At 35.3% G+C, this 18,510-nt stretch overlaps 2 protein-coding genes across 7 annotated transcripts; one reads left to right on the top strand and one right to left on the bottom strand.

Moving 5' to 3' along the window:
- Positions 1-249: 249 nt before the first annotated feature.
- Positions 250-9,804, top strand: LOC124848982 (Zinc finger C-x8-C-x5-C-x3-H type family protein). Of its 5 annotated transcripts, none has more exons than XM_088101598.1 (10): positions 255-5,046; positions 5,616-5,793; positions 5,906-6,056; positions 6,180-6,261; positions 6,386-6,475; positions 8,001-8,091; positions 8,230-8,500; positions 8,586-8,628; positions 8,702-8,805; positions 9,166-9,804. In XM_088101598.1, exons 1-10 carry the CDS (start codon positions 528-530, stop codon positions 9,625-9,627), a joined length of 5,991 nt encoding a protein of 1,996 aa, XP_087957724.1. In that variant the 5' UTR covers positions 255-527; the 3' UTR covers positions 9,628-9,804. The 5 variants fall into 5 exon arrangements, with proteins under 5 accessions (XP_087957720.1, XP_087957708.1, XP_087957713.1 ...); XM_088101605.1 differs by having other exon boundaries at positions 256-5,046; positions 6,401-6,475; XM_088101594.1 differs by having other exon boundaries at positions 250-5,046; positions 5,951-6,056; positions 8,001-8,500.
- Positions 9,805-11,328: 1,524 nt separating this feature from the next.
- On the bottom strand, positions 11,329-17,571 carry LOC148204983 (uncharacterized). 2 transcript variants are annotated; one of them, XM_088101610.1, is made up of 7 exons: positions 17,491-17,571; positions 14,248-16,240; positions 13,967-14,134; positions 13,686-13,853; positions 13,332-13,572; positions 12,413-12,492; positions 11,329-11,815 (listed from the first exon to the last, which is right to left on the bottom strand). In XM_088101610.1, exons 2-7 carry the CDS (start codon positions 16,198-16,200, stop codon positions 11,744-11,746), a joined length of 2,682 nt encoding a protein of 893 aa, XP_087957736.1. In that variant the 5' UTR covers positions 16,201-16,240; positions 17,491-17,571; the 3' UTR covers positions 11,329-11,743. The 2 variants fall into 2 exon arrangements, with proteins under 2 accessions (XP_087957736.1, XP_087957741.1); XM_088101615.1 differs by lacking the exon at positions 17,491-17,571 and adding an exon at positions 17,107-17,424.
- Positions 17,572-18,510: the final 939 nt, after the last annotated feature.

The raw sequence follows: 18,510 nt of genomic DNA, 5'->3' as shown, positions 1-18,510 counted from the left end.
ACATATTAAAAGATAGTACAAAGAAAAAAATCTAAAATATCTATACATTTTGTATATATTTATTAAAAAATCAAACTAGTTTAAACATAAGCGTAAATTTTTTTTCTTAGAATATCATTATTTCATTGAAATTTACTGGTTTTTGCCGCTTTTATTCCACTTAAATGAAAAGTCTTTACATCTTTTCTAGACTAAGTCCTAAAAACCAAATCTTCACCAAAAACACAATCACAAAGGGGAATCTATCAAAATAATGATAAATTTAAAAAGAAAAAATAAAAAAGAAAAGAAAAACAAGAGCTGGTAACGATGATCCGAAAGAGAAAGACAGAAGCTTTACGTAACGCAGTCCTACGAGGCATAACCAATAATTGAATCCAATTGAATAATAAAGAAACCGCATAAACTCTGAATACGTCTTCTTTCACACACAACCTTTCATCTCATATCTCAAATTCTGAATTCACATCCATTCATTCAATCAATCAATCAAATCTCCGATTCATTCGAATCCACGTTCCGATCGAATGGATCAACACCACTTCCTCCACCACCACTACCACCACCCTCAGGACCACCGCACCACCCGCTACGCTTCCCTCAACCCTCAATCGCATCACAACCACCACCACCATAACAACCTCCCACCGCCGCCGCCCGCGCCGCCACCGCCTCTCTCCTACCACCGCAGCCTCCACCCGGCTCCCCTGCCGCAACCCTACACCCCTTCCACTCCTCAACAACAACAGCAGCAGCAGCAGCAATTCTCTTTCAATCACCACTCATCTCTCCCACACCGCACCCTCGAAGACGATTCACGTTCCCTCCCCTACGACCTCCTCCCTCGCCGGACCACCGCCATCTCCTGGAACCCTAACCCTAGAACTGACGATTTCGATCGCGAATTCCACCACCACCACCACCGCCCTCCCCCGCCGCCGCCTCCCCCGATCGAAACCCTCCGCTATGACCCCGGGCGTCGTGACCGCCTCGTGGTGGATGCCTACGAGCAAAACCCCAGGGAGGCACTCTCTTGGGGCGGCGGTGACTACCACGCGCCTAGCCAGGGCGACGTAGAGCCCCCGCCCTACGTGCGCGTGTACAGCGTGGAATGTGACGCTGACGTGGCCGGTAGAGGGTCCCGGGTGGAGAGCAAGAGGTGGGTGATGAGTGATAGAGAGAGGGAGAGGGGAAGAGAGTTGCACGAGTCTTCTTCTAATTTAGTTAGCAAGGTTAGTAACACTGACAAATATTATCATGGTTCTGATAATGTGGGTAGGTATAGTAGAGGGAATAGTAGAGAGCGTAGTCATGAATTCGCACGTACTCCTCCTAAGAAACAGATGCAGAAGAAAAGCGCGCTTCTTAGGATTCAGACTGCTAAACCTAATCATAGGAACCGTGAGGTTGAGCAGTTACGGTACCCCAGTTATGGACCTGAAGGTAGCAATGGCTTTTTCAGGGGTAAGGAACAATATTTGGCTCATGGGGTGAAGGGGGAAGAGAGAGAAGGGAGCCCTGTTGAGATTGATATCTCTTTTGAGTCCAATTCTCTGGTAGCCAAGGCTATTGTTGCGCCGCCTTCGAGTTCAGTGTCTGTTCCTGATTTGAATGTGACGCCGGTTATGGATTCGGATTTGGGTTCTGGAGAGAAGAATAAAAGGGTTTCGGTCTCTGATGGCTATTATTCTGGTTTGCATCAGCCGTATAGAGTGTCTTCCGTTGTGGTTGTGGATTTAAATAGGTCGCCTTGCAAACGGAATGATAGGTCTGGTTTGGGGAAGGAGGTGAATGTGCGGAAGAGTGTTCAGGATAGTTCTTCTCGGTCTCGTACCAGGGAGGCTGATGATTCTCGTGGGCAAAATGCGGTGCCAAATTCAGTTAAAGCTGGCAATGTCTGTTCTGGTAAATCGACCATAACGGTTGTCAAGAAGAAGAAAATTGTTAAGAGATTGGTGAAGAAAGCTAGTGCAAATTCTAGGACATCTGTGCCAAATTCACTGCAAAAAAGGCTTCCTGGAACTGTGAAAGTCGAGAGTGCTGCACTGATTTCGTCAACGGCCTCTATTCCTGAGAAAATTCAAGCTAATTCAGATGACAAAAGCAACATATATGATGAAGGGCCAGACTGTTTACATTCTTTGCCAAAGGAAGGTAGTGTATTGAAAGAAGATAAAGAGGGAGGTTTACTTCAGCTGAGTTTGGGGCCAGATTACACATCGCAAGAGTGTGACAAAGATTCTGATAATAGGGAACTGTCCAGGTTTGAAATTGAAAGAGATGAAAACATTCCAAAATTTTCTTCTCGTGCTTCTAGTAGTGAAGATAAGAAGAGTGATTCAGATTGTTTAGATGTTAATAATGATGTCCTTGATAATGGAAATATTATTTTTATGCATGATAATGCAAATACTTCCGATTGTTTAGCTGCAAATAATTCTGTTCCAGGTACTATTGCTGAAGTCAATCACATGGATTATGATAATAAGCAATTATGTCAGAATGAAGGGTCTCTATCGGTTGGGAATTATTCAAATGTACAATCCCCACTGAATAACAATCTTGTAGATGCAGGGGATGAGATATTAAAAACCAGCGATACTTTTTCAAGTTCAAGAAAAATTGGGATTCAAGATGGTCTAGATTGCCTACAACATGCCAGTGCACTGAAGCAAGGCTCTGATAATGGATCATCTAATTTAGAAGATTGTATTACTGTTCACGGCTCTGGTATCATAAATGATGCTCGAAACCAATTGGCCCATGGTGATGTCACCATGCACCCTGAGAATTGTGAGACAGAAAAACCATTCCCAAATTCTAATATTTTAGCTGGATCTGGTGAAGGGAACACAAAGAAGATAAAAAAGAGAAAAGCTAGAACACAATTTAATATTTTGAGTTCAGAGATGGAATCCTTATCTCCAGATCATGTGAATCCTGATAACCTTGCAAATAATGTGGACGGAGGTACAGTTCTATTGTCGAAAGATCCATCTGCTTCTAAAGTTTTAGATCAGTCTGTTCAAAACGATGTTGAGTCAATAACTGGTTTGGATGGGGTTACTGCTTTACATGAGGAAGGGGAGTTTTTAGAGACTCAGTTTTATGCTGCAAAAAACAACAATGGTGATGCAAATGAGGTTTCACCATCTTCTAAAAGGAAAAAAGTTACAGCTAACCCAAATTTAACTCAATGTCAATCGCAAATCAGTGCTGTTATTGTGGTTACCACCACATCTGATGTTGAAGCTCCTGTCAATCTCAATGATAACCAAGAACATCAGAAAGAATTTGCGTTGTCAAGCATGGGTATGTGTGTACCGACTTCTGTTCAGTCAATGCTTTCTGTTCAGTCAATGCCTTATTCAGAGAGTATTACTAAAATGTCTGACAATATTTTGAGTGGAGGATCTTTTGACTCTACTGATGCAAATAGGGAAACCATGAGTTCCGAGTATTCTGAATTACAACACTCAGATATAGTCTCTTTTTCACCATGTGAGGACTTAGCATTTCAAAACGATCAATTCTCACCATTGGAAGGTGAGTTCATAGGAAACATTACTCCAGTTGTGCTTGTGAGTAATACTCAAATTGATGTTTTAGGTGTTGGAAATACAATGGCAGAAAAGACTGATCTACAGGCCGTTAAGGAACATTATCAATATAGAGAATTTGTGCAAAGGTCACCAAGAGCTGACATGGAACCTAATGATCTCAATGTTAAGAATGATTTGCTTGCTCAGCAGAACCTTATGTCCTGTCCAACTAGTGGTGATGAAGTCACTACAAGTAATTCGAATGATGAATTCACTGTGGATGCACCTGGTGCATTATCAGATATATTTTCTCAAGGGATGGCATCTGAAGTACCAGATAAAAGGATTTTAGAATTGACAGCTATCAATGATGAAAATATTTGCGGGGTTGAAGAAAATACTTCGTCAGTACATCAGACGAAACATAATAGTAGGTCAGATAGTGCATTTGGACACAGTAATATGATAACAAAGAAAACAATTTCAGAACCATCCCAAGTTTCTTCCAAAGTTACAACTCATGCTCTAAATTCATATCGTTTTGGGTCGAGTGGGACCAAAAATCAGTCAGGTAGTGTCATTCCCAAAACTTTTCCAGGTCATTCTTTTACCTTTTTGAAGTCGGAGACAAAGACATCTGCCTCTTCAACTCATGTGTCAAAGCCTCGAACTTGGCATCGGACAGGTAATAATCCCCCTATTTCTTTACCTAGAATCAATTCAGTAAGAGCAGTTCCTCCCAAAAGGCCAATTCTAGAAAGGAAAGGGAACTTTCAAAATACCTCGTATGTTCGTAATGGAAACAGTCTTGTAAGGAAACCTACTCCAGTTCCTGCTTTACCTCAAATATCCTCTGTAAACAAGTCATCTTCGGGCTTGGGTGAAATATCAAAAAGCACTAAATCTGAAAGCAGGGCTGACGTGACAGATCAACCAATGTACCTGAGAGCAGGAGCAAGATTTTCTCAGCAGAGGCAGAGACAGAGAACACCTCCACTACCAATTGACATCAAATCAGAGGAAAATACATCTTCCTCATTGGTAGAACCTCATTCTGGTGGTTCCTGTGAAAATGTATCTGATCCTAAAACATTTATAGAAATTAATAATAATGCACAGAACTCTTCTGAAGATGCACTGAAGCATTGTGAAATTCCAGAAAATCAACATGTTCCATCTGATAATGGGGAGAGTCAAGTTGAAGCAAACGAAGGCAATCCCCTTTCTTTGAATATGAAGAGAATAGTATATATAAAGCCCAAAACAAATCAATTGGTTGCAACATCAAATTCGCGTGATGTTTCTCTCTCCACTGATGACAATGGCCAAACTGCCTTCTCTGATGGCTACTACAAGAGAAGAAAAAATCAGTTGGTTAGGACTACATTTGAAAGCCATTCCAACCAGACTGCTGCAGTGCCTAATGGCACAGCAAATTCTGATGGACAAGGAACTAGTAATGCTCTTTGCAATACGAGGTTTAGTAAGAAGCGGTTACATAAGGGTATGCATGAATTACTTATTATGTTGCTTAATTTATCTATCTTTCTAAGTCACCCGTGCTTATGATCTAATGCTAAGTTAAATTATGATTTAGACAGGATGTGAGGGTCTTTTTGTTTGAGATTCAAATTGGTTTTTTCAGTTCAATATTGTAGTGTATCTAATAAGAATCAAAGTGAATTGCTTATTAGTTGCTACTTGCTAGATATACTTATCCTGTAGTTGCTGCATATTATGTTGTTATATCTTCTTAATATTAAATGCTTGTTTCTTGAGCATGAGTCTTGGCCCAACGGTAAAAAGTTGTGCTTTGGTGACCAGCTGGCCATGGGTTTAAATTTGGAAACAGCCTCTTTGCATATGCAAGGCTATGTTTGCTTACATTGACCCTTCCTCATACCTTTACACTGTGAGTAGCATTCTCGAATAGGTGTATGTTAGTCTATATGACTTGAGCTTTTCTTATACGGCTTCTCTTTTTTTAATTCACCATAAGCAGATGAATCTAGAACCACCAGCGCTGTTCCAATTTTATGCTATTTTTCATTGAATTAGTGATTTCATTTGCAGCTGTCAGGAGTTCATGCAAACGTTCAAGAGCCTCACTAGTGTGGACACTCTGTAGCAAAAATTCTTCTGAAAATGACAAGAATTCACGTCATAATCAAAAGGTTTTGCCTCAATTGTTTCGATGGAAAAGAGCAACATTTGCTTCAAGTTTCAATAGTAGTTCCGTATCTGCAATCAGGTACTTGAGTATTTGCATTGCTTCCCCTATGAATGTTTATCTTTTTGCCTTGTTTTGGTCATTTGCATCAACAGTATTCCATTGCAGTTGTCAATTAATGTTTGTCTTTCAGCAAAAAATTGCTTCAATTGAGAAAGAGGGATACTGTTTACACTAGGTCAAAACACGGGTTTTCACTTTGGAAATCCAGAGTTTTAGGTGTTGGTGGTTGTAGTTTGAAATGGTCCAAATCCATTGAGAAGAACTCAAAGCAAGCTAATGAGGTTAGATTGTTGTTTTATACTAGTGTTTTTTAATAAAGTTTCCTTTCAATTTAAGCATAATTTGTATTAAATTACAAAATAGATCTAAGCTATGATTCATACAATTTCTCATGATTATTATAGGAAGCTACACTTGCTGTTGCTGCTGTAGAGAGGAAGAAGAGAGAGCAGAAAAATGTGGTTTGCATCAGTTCTCAGTCAAAGAGTAGGAAGCATTCTTTCCAAGAGTGTTCGTCATATCATAGTGCCGACAACTCTGTTTTTGTGCTCTTAAAATCTATTCTTCATGTGTTAATTATCTTTGTCAGTTACTCTGACTTTGAAAGTAGTGGTTGAATTTGCAGGAGAGCGAATATTTCGTATTGGTTCAGTTCGTTACAGAATGGATCCCACCAGGAGGACACTCCAGAGGATTTCAGGTGGGTAACAATTTTATATCAATCATTTTACTTGGATTTTTCATTACCTTACACTTTTTCTACATTTTTTTAGCATGTTGCAATATTTAAATGAATACACGCTTTTGGGACATTGTACTTCTGACTTAAGACATTAGAGCATTATTCAGATTAGATAACAAATTTGTATTTTATATGTATCGATAACATCTATCAACTTTATGATTGTTAAGGCTTCAAATGATTAACGTTGTCTTTTGGAATCGGATTCCAATCATTGAAGGACAACTTTGTGGTTTGGAGGGAATTTCGAATATTGAACACATTTTCTGCAATTTTGGTTACTGGTTTTCAATCCCTGATTCTATAATTGACTAGTGGTTGCAATTTCGAAGGGCATAATGAATTATGGTTTCTAAACTTTTATAAATCCTCTTTACTACATCCCAAAAGACATGTCAGCTAATTAATGCTTGTCAGTCCTGTATGTCCAACAAGGAAGGTGGCAACAATACCTTTCACTCTGATCTTATTCTTAAGCATTACATACCTCCAAAAGTCTTTTTGCTGTTTACAGTATTTGTTGGTGCCAATCCCAACTGAGAAGCTGGACCAGGAAATTAGGAACTGGTGCTGTAACTAGTTCATTTGACCCTAAAACCCTGGTGAAAACAGATCTTCAACCTGTTATGCTTTGTGAACTTGTGACAGTTTAGACTGCTCAATTTGTCCACTGTTTTGGTAAAGATTATTTGATACCCATTTTTTACCAAAAGACAGAATTTGCCCCCTTTCTCCAATCTGTGACAATTAGGAATTTTCAATGCCGCAAGACTTTGGCTATTTAAGGTTACCTGTTCCCTTTTCACCTATGCAATGGAGGGCTAATAAATGTTAGAAATCATGCTAGTATTTATCAGTATAATGCTTTTAGTGGTACTTGTGATAAATCCATTGAATGAGAGTAGAAATATATTTTTTATATTCCTTGGTTTTATCTATTTGTCACGTCTAAATTATTTTCTTTATGTCTGTGTAAAGTTAAACAACTTGTTTTAGTGATTCATTTGCTGGTTCAGCTCTGAAAATATTACGGCAGTTTACTCCTCAGAAATTGAGCTTTTGGTAAAGATATGCTTCCACAGATTATGTAAAGGACGACCAAATATAATTTTTGTATGTGTAAACTATGTGTATGAATTCTGATGGTTAAGATGCAGGAAGGAAGTGATTAATATGATTCTTGGATCCTTCACAATTGCTTCTTATAGATGATTTTTTGTCTGATACTCCACAGTAGTTAGGCTGCTTTACAGTGTAGATTATCTGTTTGGACAAGGAGGAGGTGGGGCATCAGATTCTGAAATCTTTTGTTGCCTGCCATGTTGGAAATGCATCCAGAATTGTGGTCTTCTTGCCCTTTTCATTTGCTTATTCTTCTTCTTTCAAATATATTTTGGCATATTTTGCTGTCTTTCTTGCTGCAAGTTAAAAGTTTCTTTTGCCTTTGTTCGTCTTACAAAGTTTCTCTTACTTATCTTTGTAGTTGATGAATCCCAGTCCTCGGCATCTACCAGTTCAGGTTTGGCCTCCAAAAGTGCTTACATTCCAAGGAGATTAGTGATTGGAAACGATGAGTATGCACATTCTTATTTTTCATCATTGTTGTCTTGTTTAGCAAGCCGTTTAGATGAAACTAGGTTTCCAAGAAGGAAAAGTTTGTATAATTTCAAGTCTTTCTGTTTTATTCAAATAACTGCTGTGAGTATTTGCAGATATGTACGAATTGGAAATGGTAACCAGCTTATCAGAGACCCAAAGAAACGAACTCGAAAATTGGCAAATGAAAAAGTTAGATGGAGCTTGCACACTGCCAGACAGCGGTTGGCTCGAAAGCAGAAGTATTGTCAGTTTTTTACCAGATTTGGGAAATGTAAAAAGGATGGAGGGAAGTGTCCTTATATTCATGATCCTTCAAAAATTGCTGTCTGTACTAAGTTCCTGAATGGTTTATGTTCTACTCCCAACTGCAAATTAACGCACCAGGTTTTTAAACATTTGGGGTCCAACAAGTTGAATATGGTATCTACTGATCTGTCTAAAGTCTGAGTTTATCTGATTTGTTATGCAGGTTATTCCGGAGAGAATGCCAGATTGTTCTTATTTTTTGCAAGGTTTGTTACAGAGGCTGTTGTCTTTCATCTAGTGAATAATTTGACAATGTGATTCTAACATGTCTCGTGCCAGGCTTATGCTCAAACAGTAATTGTCCATATAGACATGTCAATGTGAACCCCAATGCATCGATTTGTGAAGGATTTCTCAGGGGATATTGTGCTGATGGGAATGAGGTATTAACCAATCAAGATAAATTTTCTATTGGGCTACTGCATAATTTGAAGGTCTAACATTTTCCTGATGTTTTACCACTATTAAATCATTTTTTGTGCTTGTGGTTATTAGTTTCATCCCGTATTTATTTATTTCGAGAAAAACATATAGCATTGCAATTTTCATTGTACTTGTGGTTATTAGTTTCATCCCGTATCCTTTTTTCCTGGTTTTTGGTTGCTAATTCTTATGATCTTTCAGCTAAATATTCTTTCCTCTCTGGTGAAGTTTTACTTTGTTTAGTTACTCCTTTTCTACTTGCTTCCACTTCATATCACCTTGTGATCTAACACAATACTTGCCAAATTATGTTGTTTCAGTGTCGGAAGAAGCACAGCTATGTCTGTCCTACTTTTGAAGCAACAGGAACCTGTACCGAAGGATCCAAATGCAAACTCCATCACCCCAAAAAACAAAGCAAGGGAAAGAAAAGGAAGAGATCTGGAGATCAGAAACACACCAGAGGACGCTATTTTGGTTTTATTCCTGCTGATGTTTCTGAATCTGGGATGATGGTTGCTCCAAACCGACATAAACAAAGTAGTGAAATTGAAGAGGAACTGTCTGACTACATCAGCCTTGATGTTGTCAGTGAAGAAGTCGCAGACACGGATGATCTATCATTTGATCCAGCAGTGTTCTGTGATAATGATTCCTTGGATGATCTTGATGAACTCATTAAACCAGTTCTTCTACTGAAAACAAAGTTCACATCACAATCACCTAACTCACATATCCTCCACGCAACTGGCGGAGACTTCGGTCGTTTGTTAATGAGGTAATTTAGGTAGTATACAGCTCCCCCTTTTCCCCTTAATTTTTTTTCCCTTTTGTATTGAATGCATAGCTTAAATGTAACTAAAAAAAAATCATTACCCCCCTCCCCTTAGTTTCTTTTTGCGGATTTACCATTGTACAATAACATCTGGAGTAATATAGATACAAATTTTCTTCTCCCACCTCCTCAGGACTACTGCCAATTGACATTAACAATTAACTTGAAGTGGCGTTTGACTTGATTATGTCATAATCATGGAGGCTTATCATATAGGAATATGTAATATAATGAAATCGACTTTTCTTTTTTTTTATTGGGGTGGTGTTTGGGTTATTTTCTGTCTAAGATGCCGCTTCAAAGTGTAGACATCAACAAAGGGAGAAAATAACAAAAATGCAAACACCTGTTTACCAACGAATTTCATCTCAACATTACATATGACAATTAACAAGTGATAATGATGTGCAATTATGCAGTTATACAAAGCATAACTCAAAACCTACTTTCTAAATAAGTAATAATAGTTTCTGAATAATTAATAGTTTTGACCAATCAATTTTAAATTCTAATTTGTATCAATTAATGACTATTAATAAATTCAAATATTTATGTTCATATTTTAGGTTTAATTCAATTTTTTATGGAATTCTATAGTATTTAAATAATTGGTTTGAATAAAAATTGTGACGATAATAATTTTGAAAATAAAAAGATTTAAAAAATGATTTTTAATTATATAAATCATTTTTGAATATTTTAATATTTGTTGATAAAGTTAAAGATTGATTAATTTAAATAAAAAAAATTAAATTGTTCATGAAGTAAAATAAGGTGATTAGTTTATTCATGAAAGGAAATTACAATGAGCTAAAAGTATTCTTGATTTTCTACACTCCTTTTTTAGCAAATGGGTCAAATAACCAGATTTTATTTCTACACCTCCTAATTTCCCTATACACACAGCCATCCCACCACTTATAAAATCAAGACCTGTGTTGCCATGTGACAATCCACCACTAACAAATCAGGCCAATCAAGTGATGTCAGGCATACGAATCGTCAGCATACCACTTTATCCAATGATGTGTTGTCACGTCATCATCCTTAACCTCTTCTCAAATTAGAAACCCTAGTCTCCATGCGCTGCCACCATTCACCATGCCAGAAATTGTAAGAAAAACTTATTTCCTCCAACAAAATTTCGTCCAATTCTTTTAAACACACATTATCAAATATATAAATAATAATTTTAGATCATTTTTTATTTAGAAAATCTAAATTAGCAGCGAGTCAACTTTTTGAGCTGTATAATCCAAAAATATAATTCATATTAATATATTTCTAGATTCTACAATTCAAAATGTTCCAACTCTATAAACTTATCCCATACCTATAGAGAATAAAGAGAAAATGAATAGAGTGAAAGCTTTGTCAACATTTGGCTCCAGTTGTTCACAATGAGAGCCACAATCTGCTATGGTGGCAAGCTAATAAAACACTACAATAACTGCATTAAGATTTTCTAAAATAAATACCTGCATCTACTTCTTTCTTTTACTATTACAATAATCTCCCTCATCAATAAGTTGAAATAGAATAATTTTAGAACTTGAATGCATTGGTAACAACAAAAAGACATGTCAGTTTAATATCTGTAAACAAAAGGAAAGTTTGTGTATGTCACTGGATAAAACTTCAAAGGGTATTAATATAATTTCCTCAACACTCAAAAATATGAAACTGACCGAATTTTCATTCCCTGTGGTTACAAGGGTTGATCCTAAGGGGTTCCATTAACTTCATGTTGACAAAAGATATTTCAGAAGCACTGAGGCATACATAATATCTTAGCATATGAGCTCAACATGAAGTAGCTTAGGAAGTATACAATATCATTTTCTCAATGGTGCAATTACAATAAGGACATTTTCTCAATGGTGCAATTACAATAAAGACATAAAGAGAACCACCTTGGTATAACAGAAAATATACAAAAGCTTCTAAGACGTTCAGTTTTCCTTATAGAACACCAAATGAGAACCACAACTTAACAATCTTTCTTTGAAAAGTAAGTGAAAGTTCCAAGATAAATTTAACAAAAAACATATATAGCTCCCTTATCACATTTTACTTAAAATTTCCAAGCATTTAGTGTCCTCCCAGGGCTTAAATATTCCTTGGTGGGTCAAATTCTGCAAAAGAAATGATAAACAAAGAACGACAAGATAACAATTATATTACATTCACACAAGTTGGAAAAAGATATATGCACACCAATGTGTTAGAAAATATGTAAGAAATTAAGAAATAATAAACCAAATGATCCTATGAATTTTCTTTGAGAAAACAATTTCAATGAAAATGGTTTAACACAATGTTATTTCTATTTTTTCCCCCTTCAAATAAAACAATCTACAGTATTTGTCATCTTTTTCATTCTAAATTTAAGCTTGTCATCGTTAATAAATATTATAGTGTATATTTGAAACATAGACCCAAGGATTAGGACACTTTTTTCTTTGATTTTTTGTGTACTTTGAATGTTAAAAATCTATTAAAATAGGTTATTTCTAGCTTTTAGTCTCATAATAATAATGTTATTATATATCTTACTAAACCTTGTTAGTAACTAGTACCAGTTCAACCACGGTTTAACTATATTTTAGTAATCAAACATTAAACCAATTTGAATCACGGTTAAGAACAGGGTCATTTCATTCTCATCTCAATAACTCAAGTTAAAAATCGCCTAAACAGGAAATTGTGTAAACGTGAATCTATTAACTTACTTGCAACCAGAAAATAAATCCGCGCAGGATAAATAAATCCGTTTCTGGCTTTTTGAATTTATCCATTGCTTTAGCTACATCTGCACAATAATTAAACAAATATTTGACACAGAATGGCATTAGATTAGGCAAAAAAAATGTTGTAAAATGAAAATAGAAGCACCTGACTGTCCAAAAGAAGCAGAAGCGACCTAACAACTAGTAGAAACGATGGATTTTCATAAATTCAGACCAGTATTGAATAATCTAACCCAAAACCTCAGATTATTAGACAGAAATAATCGGTCACACGAATGAATTATGGCACCTTGGTCTACCCTCAGTAGAGTGAATCAAAGGTTCCCCTACCATTATATATTGAGATTTAGTTAATCAGCTCGAGCAAATTACAACATTATATTAATTTCTGTAGTTTTATATTATTTTCATCACTAATGTTGTTTTGGAATACGTTCAATTTGAGCAAAACTTTTTATAAGCTCAATATTCCAGTAAGCTTAAGAATAAGTTTTCATTTGAAAAGAGATTTTGAGCAAGCAGTTAAAGAGCCTCCTATAAATCCAAGCACACCAACACCTTTATTAGATTTTTGGTTTTACATAGACACCCCGGTTTACAATTTTAAGCAGATGCAAACAACCATCTCAGTTGTAGGTATACATTTTAAGCAGATGCAAACGACCATCTCAGTATGTCAAAAATGAACAAAATGGTGCTTATTTGTAGGTGTTCTTTGTGACCTCATTCAAATAATCCAACCATGTAACAAGAGATGCTTAATGTTGGAAGATAAGAACAAATAGAAACCACTGAACCTGACTCTTGATGGTTCAGTTAGGATTAAACTTCACATTGTCGATTTATAAGTTAAAAAGGATCTTCCAAAATGTTAAACAAGTTGAGAAAATACTGGACCTACCAGGATACAACTCAAGATACGATTTGTTGACACCCTGAGTGCAATAAGATTTGACCACCCCTTGACGTGTTTCTATATGACGCTCTGTTTTCCTCTTCTGATGTACTTCAAGCAGAAGTCTATTATATTCTTCTTTGTCATAAGGCCTTTGAAGGTCATTCATAAGTCTTTTCCTAAACTGAGAACGATGGTAAGCAGATAATTGCCACTTGTCTTTCAGGTTAACTCCAGTTCCAAACCACTGCACACACAGACATTTCAAAGTTAAAAAATATTTATGTACTTTAATATGCAAGTTTGTGAACCATGATTATGAAATATACAGTAAAATTTTGCAAAGTTAAAGACACTCACAGACGAATCATATGTTTTCGAAGAAACAAATGGAGTGTTCTCTTGAATTTGATCAGGTTCTAGAAGGATAACATCAGGTTCAGAGGAATTGCTGTCACCATCCACATTAACTGTATTTGAGATATTCCTCTCAGATATGTGTTTGAGGTTCACTTCAGTTCCAAACCACTGCACACACAGACATTTCAAAGTTAAAAGATATTTATTTACTTTAATATGCAAGTTTGTGAACCATGATTATGAAATATACAGTAAAATTTTGCAAAGTTAAAGACACTCACAGACGAATCATATGTTTTCGAAGAAACAAAGGGAATGTTCTCCTGAATTTGATCAGGTTCTAGAGGGATAACATCAGGTTCAGAGGAATTGCTGCCACCATCCACATTAACTGTATTTGAGATATTCCTCCCAGGCATGTGTTTGAGGTTCACTTCAGTTCCAAACCACTGCACACACAGACATTTCAAAGTTAAAAGATATTTATTTACTTTAATATGCAAGTTTGTGAACCATGATTATGAAATATACAGTAAAATTTTGCAAAGTTAAAGACACTCACAGACGAATCATATGTTTTCGAAGAAACAAATGGAGTGTTCTCCTGAATTTGATCAGGTTCTAGAAGGATAACATCAGGTTCAGAGGAATTGCTGTTACCGTGCACATTAACTGTATTTGAGATATTCCTCTTAGGCATGTGTGTATGTAAGGCATTTCTCTCAGGCATGTCTGTTTTGAAGGTATTCCTGTCCAGCATGCCCGACTTTAAGGTTTTCCTTAGATGCATGTCTATCTTTGTGGTATTCCACTTAGGCATGCCTGCCTCTGGGGTATTCCTCTTAGGCATGTCTGTCTTTGTGGTATTCCTCTTAGGCATGTCTGTCTCTGAGGTCTCTGTGGTATTCCACTTAGGCATGTCTGTCTCTAAGGTATTCCTCTTAGCCATGTCTATCTTTGTGGTATTCCTCTTAGGCATGACTGTCTTTGGGGTATTCCTCTTAGGCATGTCTGTCTCTGAGGTCTCTGTGGTATTCCACTTAGGCATGTCTGTCTCTAAGGTATTCCTCTGACGCATGTCTGTCTTTAAGGTGTTCTTTCGAGGCATGTCTGTCTTTGTGGTATTCCTCTTAGGCATGTCTGTCTTTGTGGTATTCCTCTGAGACATGTCTGTCTTTAAGATGTTCTTCTCAGGCATGTCTGTCTTTGTGGTATTCCTCTTAGGCATGTCTGTCTTTGTGGTATTCCTCTTAGGCATGTCTGTCATTGAGGTGTTCTTCTCAGGCATGTCTGTCTTTGTGGATTTGCTCTCAGGCATGTCTGTCTTTGAGGTATTCCTTTCAGGCATACACTCCACCTCATCATCAATACTTAGAAAATTCAGATATTGTAGGTAATCTTCATCGGCTTCACTCAGCACATGATCAGAAACTTGTGAATTTCCCTTGACACTTGAACTCTTTCTTAATAATTCACTAGGTACATAGTTATGAATACGAGAATTCAGGAATGTCTGGTAATCTTCATCCACAACATCTAGTTCCGTATTACTGTAACAATTGTTCTCGGGCACGACTGAAACATCTTCATATGGCCTTTTCTTACTAAGTCCTCTTCTAGCCTCCAAATTCTGCTGTGATTTCCTTGTGACCCTTGTCTGTTTTCTCACTGAATCACTCCCTTTATTTCCAGACTCACAACTTTGTTTCCGACCCTTCATCATCTCACTGTGACAACCGTTTTGGTGCACACCGCAAACATCTTCATGTGGTCGTTTCTTGCTATGTCCTCTTTTAGCCTCCAAATTCTGACAAGATTTCAATGAGCGACTTGTTTGTTTTTGCACTGAATCACTCCCTTTATATGCTGGATTTCCAGTCTCATAGCTTTGTTTTGAATCCTTCATCTCAGTGTAGCAATGGTTCCCAGTCACAACAGAAACATCTTCACGTAGCCTTTTCTTACTCAGTCTTCTTTTAGCCTCCAAATTCAGCTGAGATTTTATTGGGTCACTTAACTGTTTTCTCACTGAATTATTTCCTTTATTTCCATTTTTTCTTGTTTCATACCTTTGTTTTGAACCCTTCCTCATCCCAGTGTTTAACTTGGGATGGTTATGAAACCTTTCTTCCTCCAGAAACATCATACACTGACTATCATAATGGACGCTGTTGTAGCCAATATTAATGTCATTTTCAGAATCATCAGCGTTATCGTCACTGACAACATCAATATCTTCATAATTATATCTAAGCAAAAACAATTTGTAATCTCCATCCACTTCATCCTCTGACATATGACCCTCTTGTAGTGACAAAATCGACACATTTCCACAATTATTTATGGTTGATCTTGTACTACCATCATGGTGATTGTGCTTTTCACGTGTATTTGAAAGTTCCCATCTCTTCCATCGTCTTTCTAACCTAAAATCTCCAGAATCAGGAACTATCTGATTATCACTACTCTCATAATCATCCAGATCAATCGTGACCTTAGCCGGCTTCATTTTCATTTAACAAGAACAGTGTCCTCCTTTGAGACTGAAATACTTACTGAAAACATAAAAAAGAAAACAGTTCATTAGTTATGGTGGAATTAGCTACCTTGAGGAAAAGATTACGGTGAAATACTTACATAAAAGTACATAATTTTCTAATGGAGAACATGTTTAACAATGCTTATAGGAAACAAAAATGCACCCAAACAACAGATACAGTAACTCATTAAATCAATAGATAGCAATCTATTTCTTTGGTACAGATACAAATAACAATACTGATCATAATACACACTACACAGTAATAGAAGCTTAACCAAATCTACCAATAGACATTTAAGCTGAATTGAATGTAATAATAACAAATGGCAAATATATCTTTCACTATTCTATTTTGGGAAGAGGCAAGAGAGTTTCTTAAATCAAAACCATACTAAGATCAAGTAGTTATCTAATGACATTCCAAAGCTTCAAAGCTAAACATAAAAAAGAAACAATAACATTCATACCAATTTTGCTCGTGTTATCTTCAACATAAAGAAGAAGATTTTACAATAAATGGCAAAAGGTTATTTTATCAGTGACCAATTCAAACGAGTCAATCAACACAAAACCAACTCAAGATTTTACAACATAGCAACACCAACAACCAAATGATGGCATAATAGTAAAAGCTTCCAAAGAACTGATTTGATATTAATTGAATAATGAATACCCAGATGAACAATATTTTTCATTTACAAGACAAGTTACAAACTTTCAATGGAAAGTTCAATTTCTTTCCCGAATAGAAAACTATATTCCCAAAAACCAATCGGGGTCATTCTTACACCAATTACTTATAGTCCAAATAAACGATTCACTACCCTAAGTAAACTCATTTCTTTCTCATCGTTCAAAACAATGGTTTGGTTCCTATACCTATAGTTTCATCTATAAACAGGTCCACTGCATGCAATCCTTCACTGTCACATTCATGGGGTTTCCTCAGAACCCTATCTTTTACAAAAATAAACAACAAAAATATAAAAAATAGATATTACAAAACAAAATTAACAAACACTACACAAAGAACAAAGAACGCATATGCATTACAAAAACAAATTAAGGCATAAAAAATATTAAGATGAAGACGGTCACCAAATCCTTCAAAATAAAGTCACACTTTCTTTAAAAAAAAAAAGAAAAAAAAATACCCACATCCCTAAAGATACATTCAAAGGTATATTAGAAGAGTGTGAAAAAAATAAATGTGAACGGAAAATCGATGGTGAAATAGAAAGACAAAAAGACGTAGAAGAAAACCTTAAGGGAAGTGAGAGTGAGGTACCGTAACATACAAGTTCCCACACACTGATAACTCTCTTTCTCTTTCCCGGGGTTATGTTTCCAAACTTGGAATAAAATTTACTCAGACCTGAGAATTACACTAATATATTTTTATTAAATGTAGTTTTTATGATTAATAGTTGTAGTTATTTTTATTATAAAGATAAAAGTTTTTATAACTGTGTATATTTATAACTGTTTGTGTATATATTTTTCTGTTAATTTTTGTTTATATAAATAATTTTATTATTTTGATTTTAGAACTATGTTAAATTTTACTAATTATTTAAAAAATTATCTGCTTTTAGTAAAATTATAAAAATTATTCATTTTATATTTATTTTTTACTTTTATACCTGTTTATAAATTTAATAATAAAAAATTATTTTTACTTTTTATTATCATGAAATGAAAATATACACACATACACTGTTATACATGCGTTTTTCATTAGATATAATAAAATAGATTAGATATTTGATTTGATATAATACCATTTAAAAAATGTGTATTATCACATATAATATAATATTTTACTGAGACATATTTATTTTATCATTATTTGTGATATAATATTAGTCTTCTTTATTCTTGTTTCAAGGCAGGTTTAATGACTTTCTTATAAGATAAAACAAAAATGAATAATTCCTTTTATCAATTTAAAATTTTAATTTTTAATTTCTGATCCATGAATTTTAATATCGTTATTTAAAAAAATGAAGAATTTGGTTTTAATTCTTAATTTTATACAGTTTCTTTCTGATAAAAAGAACTACATAAGTTAGCTTTTTAAAAAAAATAATCATTTTAATATTTATACATTATATTGAAAGATATTTTTACTACTTTTTGTATTGCATTTAATTTAAACTTTTTTATCCTTTTATAAAACAAAATAAATTTTTTATTTAATAAAATATGTAACTTATATATTCAAAGTTAATTAAAAATTATATACTTTTTCCAAAGAAAATATTATTTTAATATAATCAAAGA

This window comes from Vigna umbellata, chromosome 1 (assembly GCF_029865625.1).
Source record: "Vigna umbellata cultivar VRB3 chromosome 1, Vumbellata_1.0, whole genome shotgun sequence".
In the NCBI taxonomy this organism is placed as follows: Eukaryota; Viridiplantae; Streptophyta; class Magnoliopsida; order Fabales; family Fabaceae; genus Vigna; species Vigna umbellata.
The sequence above is the reverse complement of the archived record's forward strand: the minus strand, read 5'-3'. Positions and strand labels throughout refer to the sequence as shown.

Bases quoted from the DNA above. Each gene is read 5' to 3' on its own strand.
- LOC124848982 (XM_088101582.1), top strand. From the start codon at position 528: ATGGATCAACACCACTTCCTCCACCACCACTACCACCACCCTCAGGAC. The intron at 5,047-5,615 runs GTATGCATGAAT...TTTCATTTGCAG, and splicing joins TAAGAAGCGGTTACATAAGG to CTGTCAGGAGTTCATGCAAA. The intron at 8,629-8,701 runs GTTTGTTACAGA...GTCTCGTGCCAG, and splicing joins TTGTTCTTATTTTTTGCAAG to GCTTATGCTCAAACAGTAAT.
- LOC148204983 (XM_088101610.1), bottom strand. From the start codon at position 16,200: ATGAAAATGAAGCCGGCTAAGGTCACGATTGATCTGGATGATTATGAG. The intron at 13,573-13,685 runs GTGAGTGTCTTT...CTGTGTGTGCAG, and splicing joins CGAAAACATATGATTCGTCT to TGGTTTGGAACTGGAGTTAA. The intron at 12,493-13,331 runs GTAGGTCCAGTA...ATTATTGTGCAG, and splicing joins GTATCTTGAGTTGTATCCTG to ATGTAGCTAAAGCAATGGAT.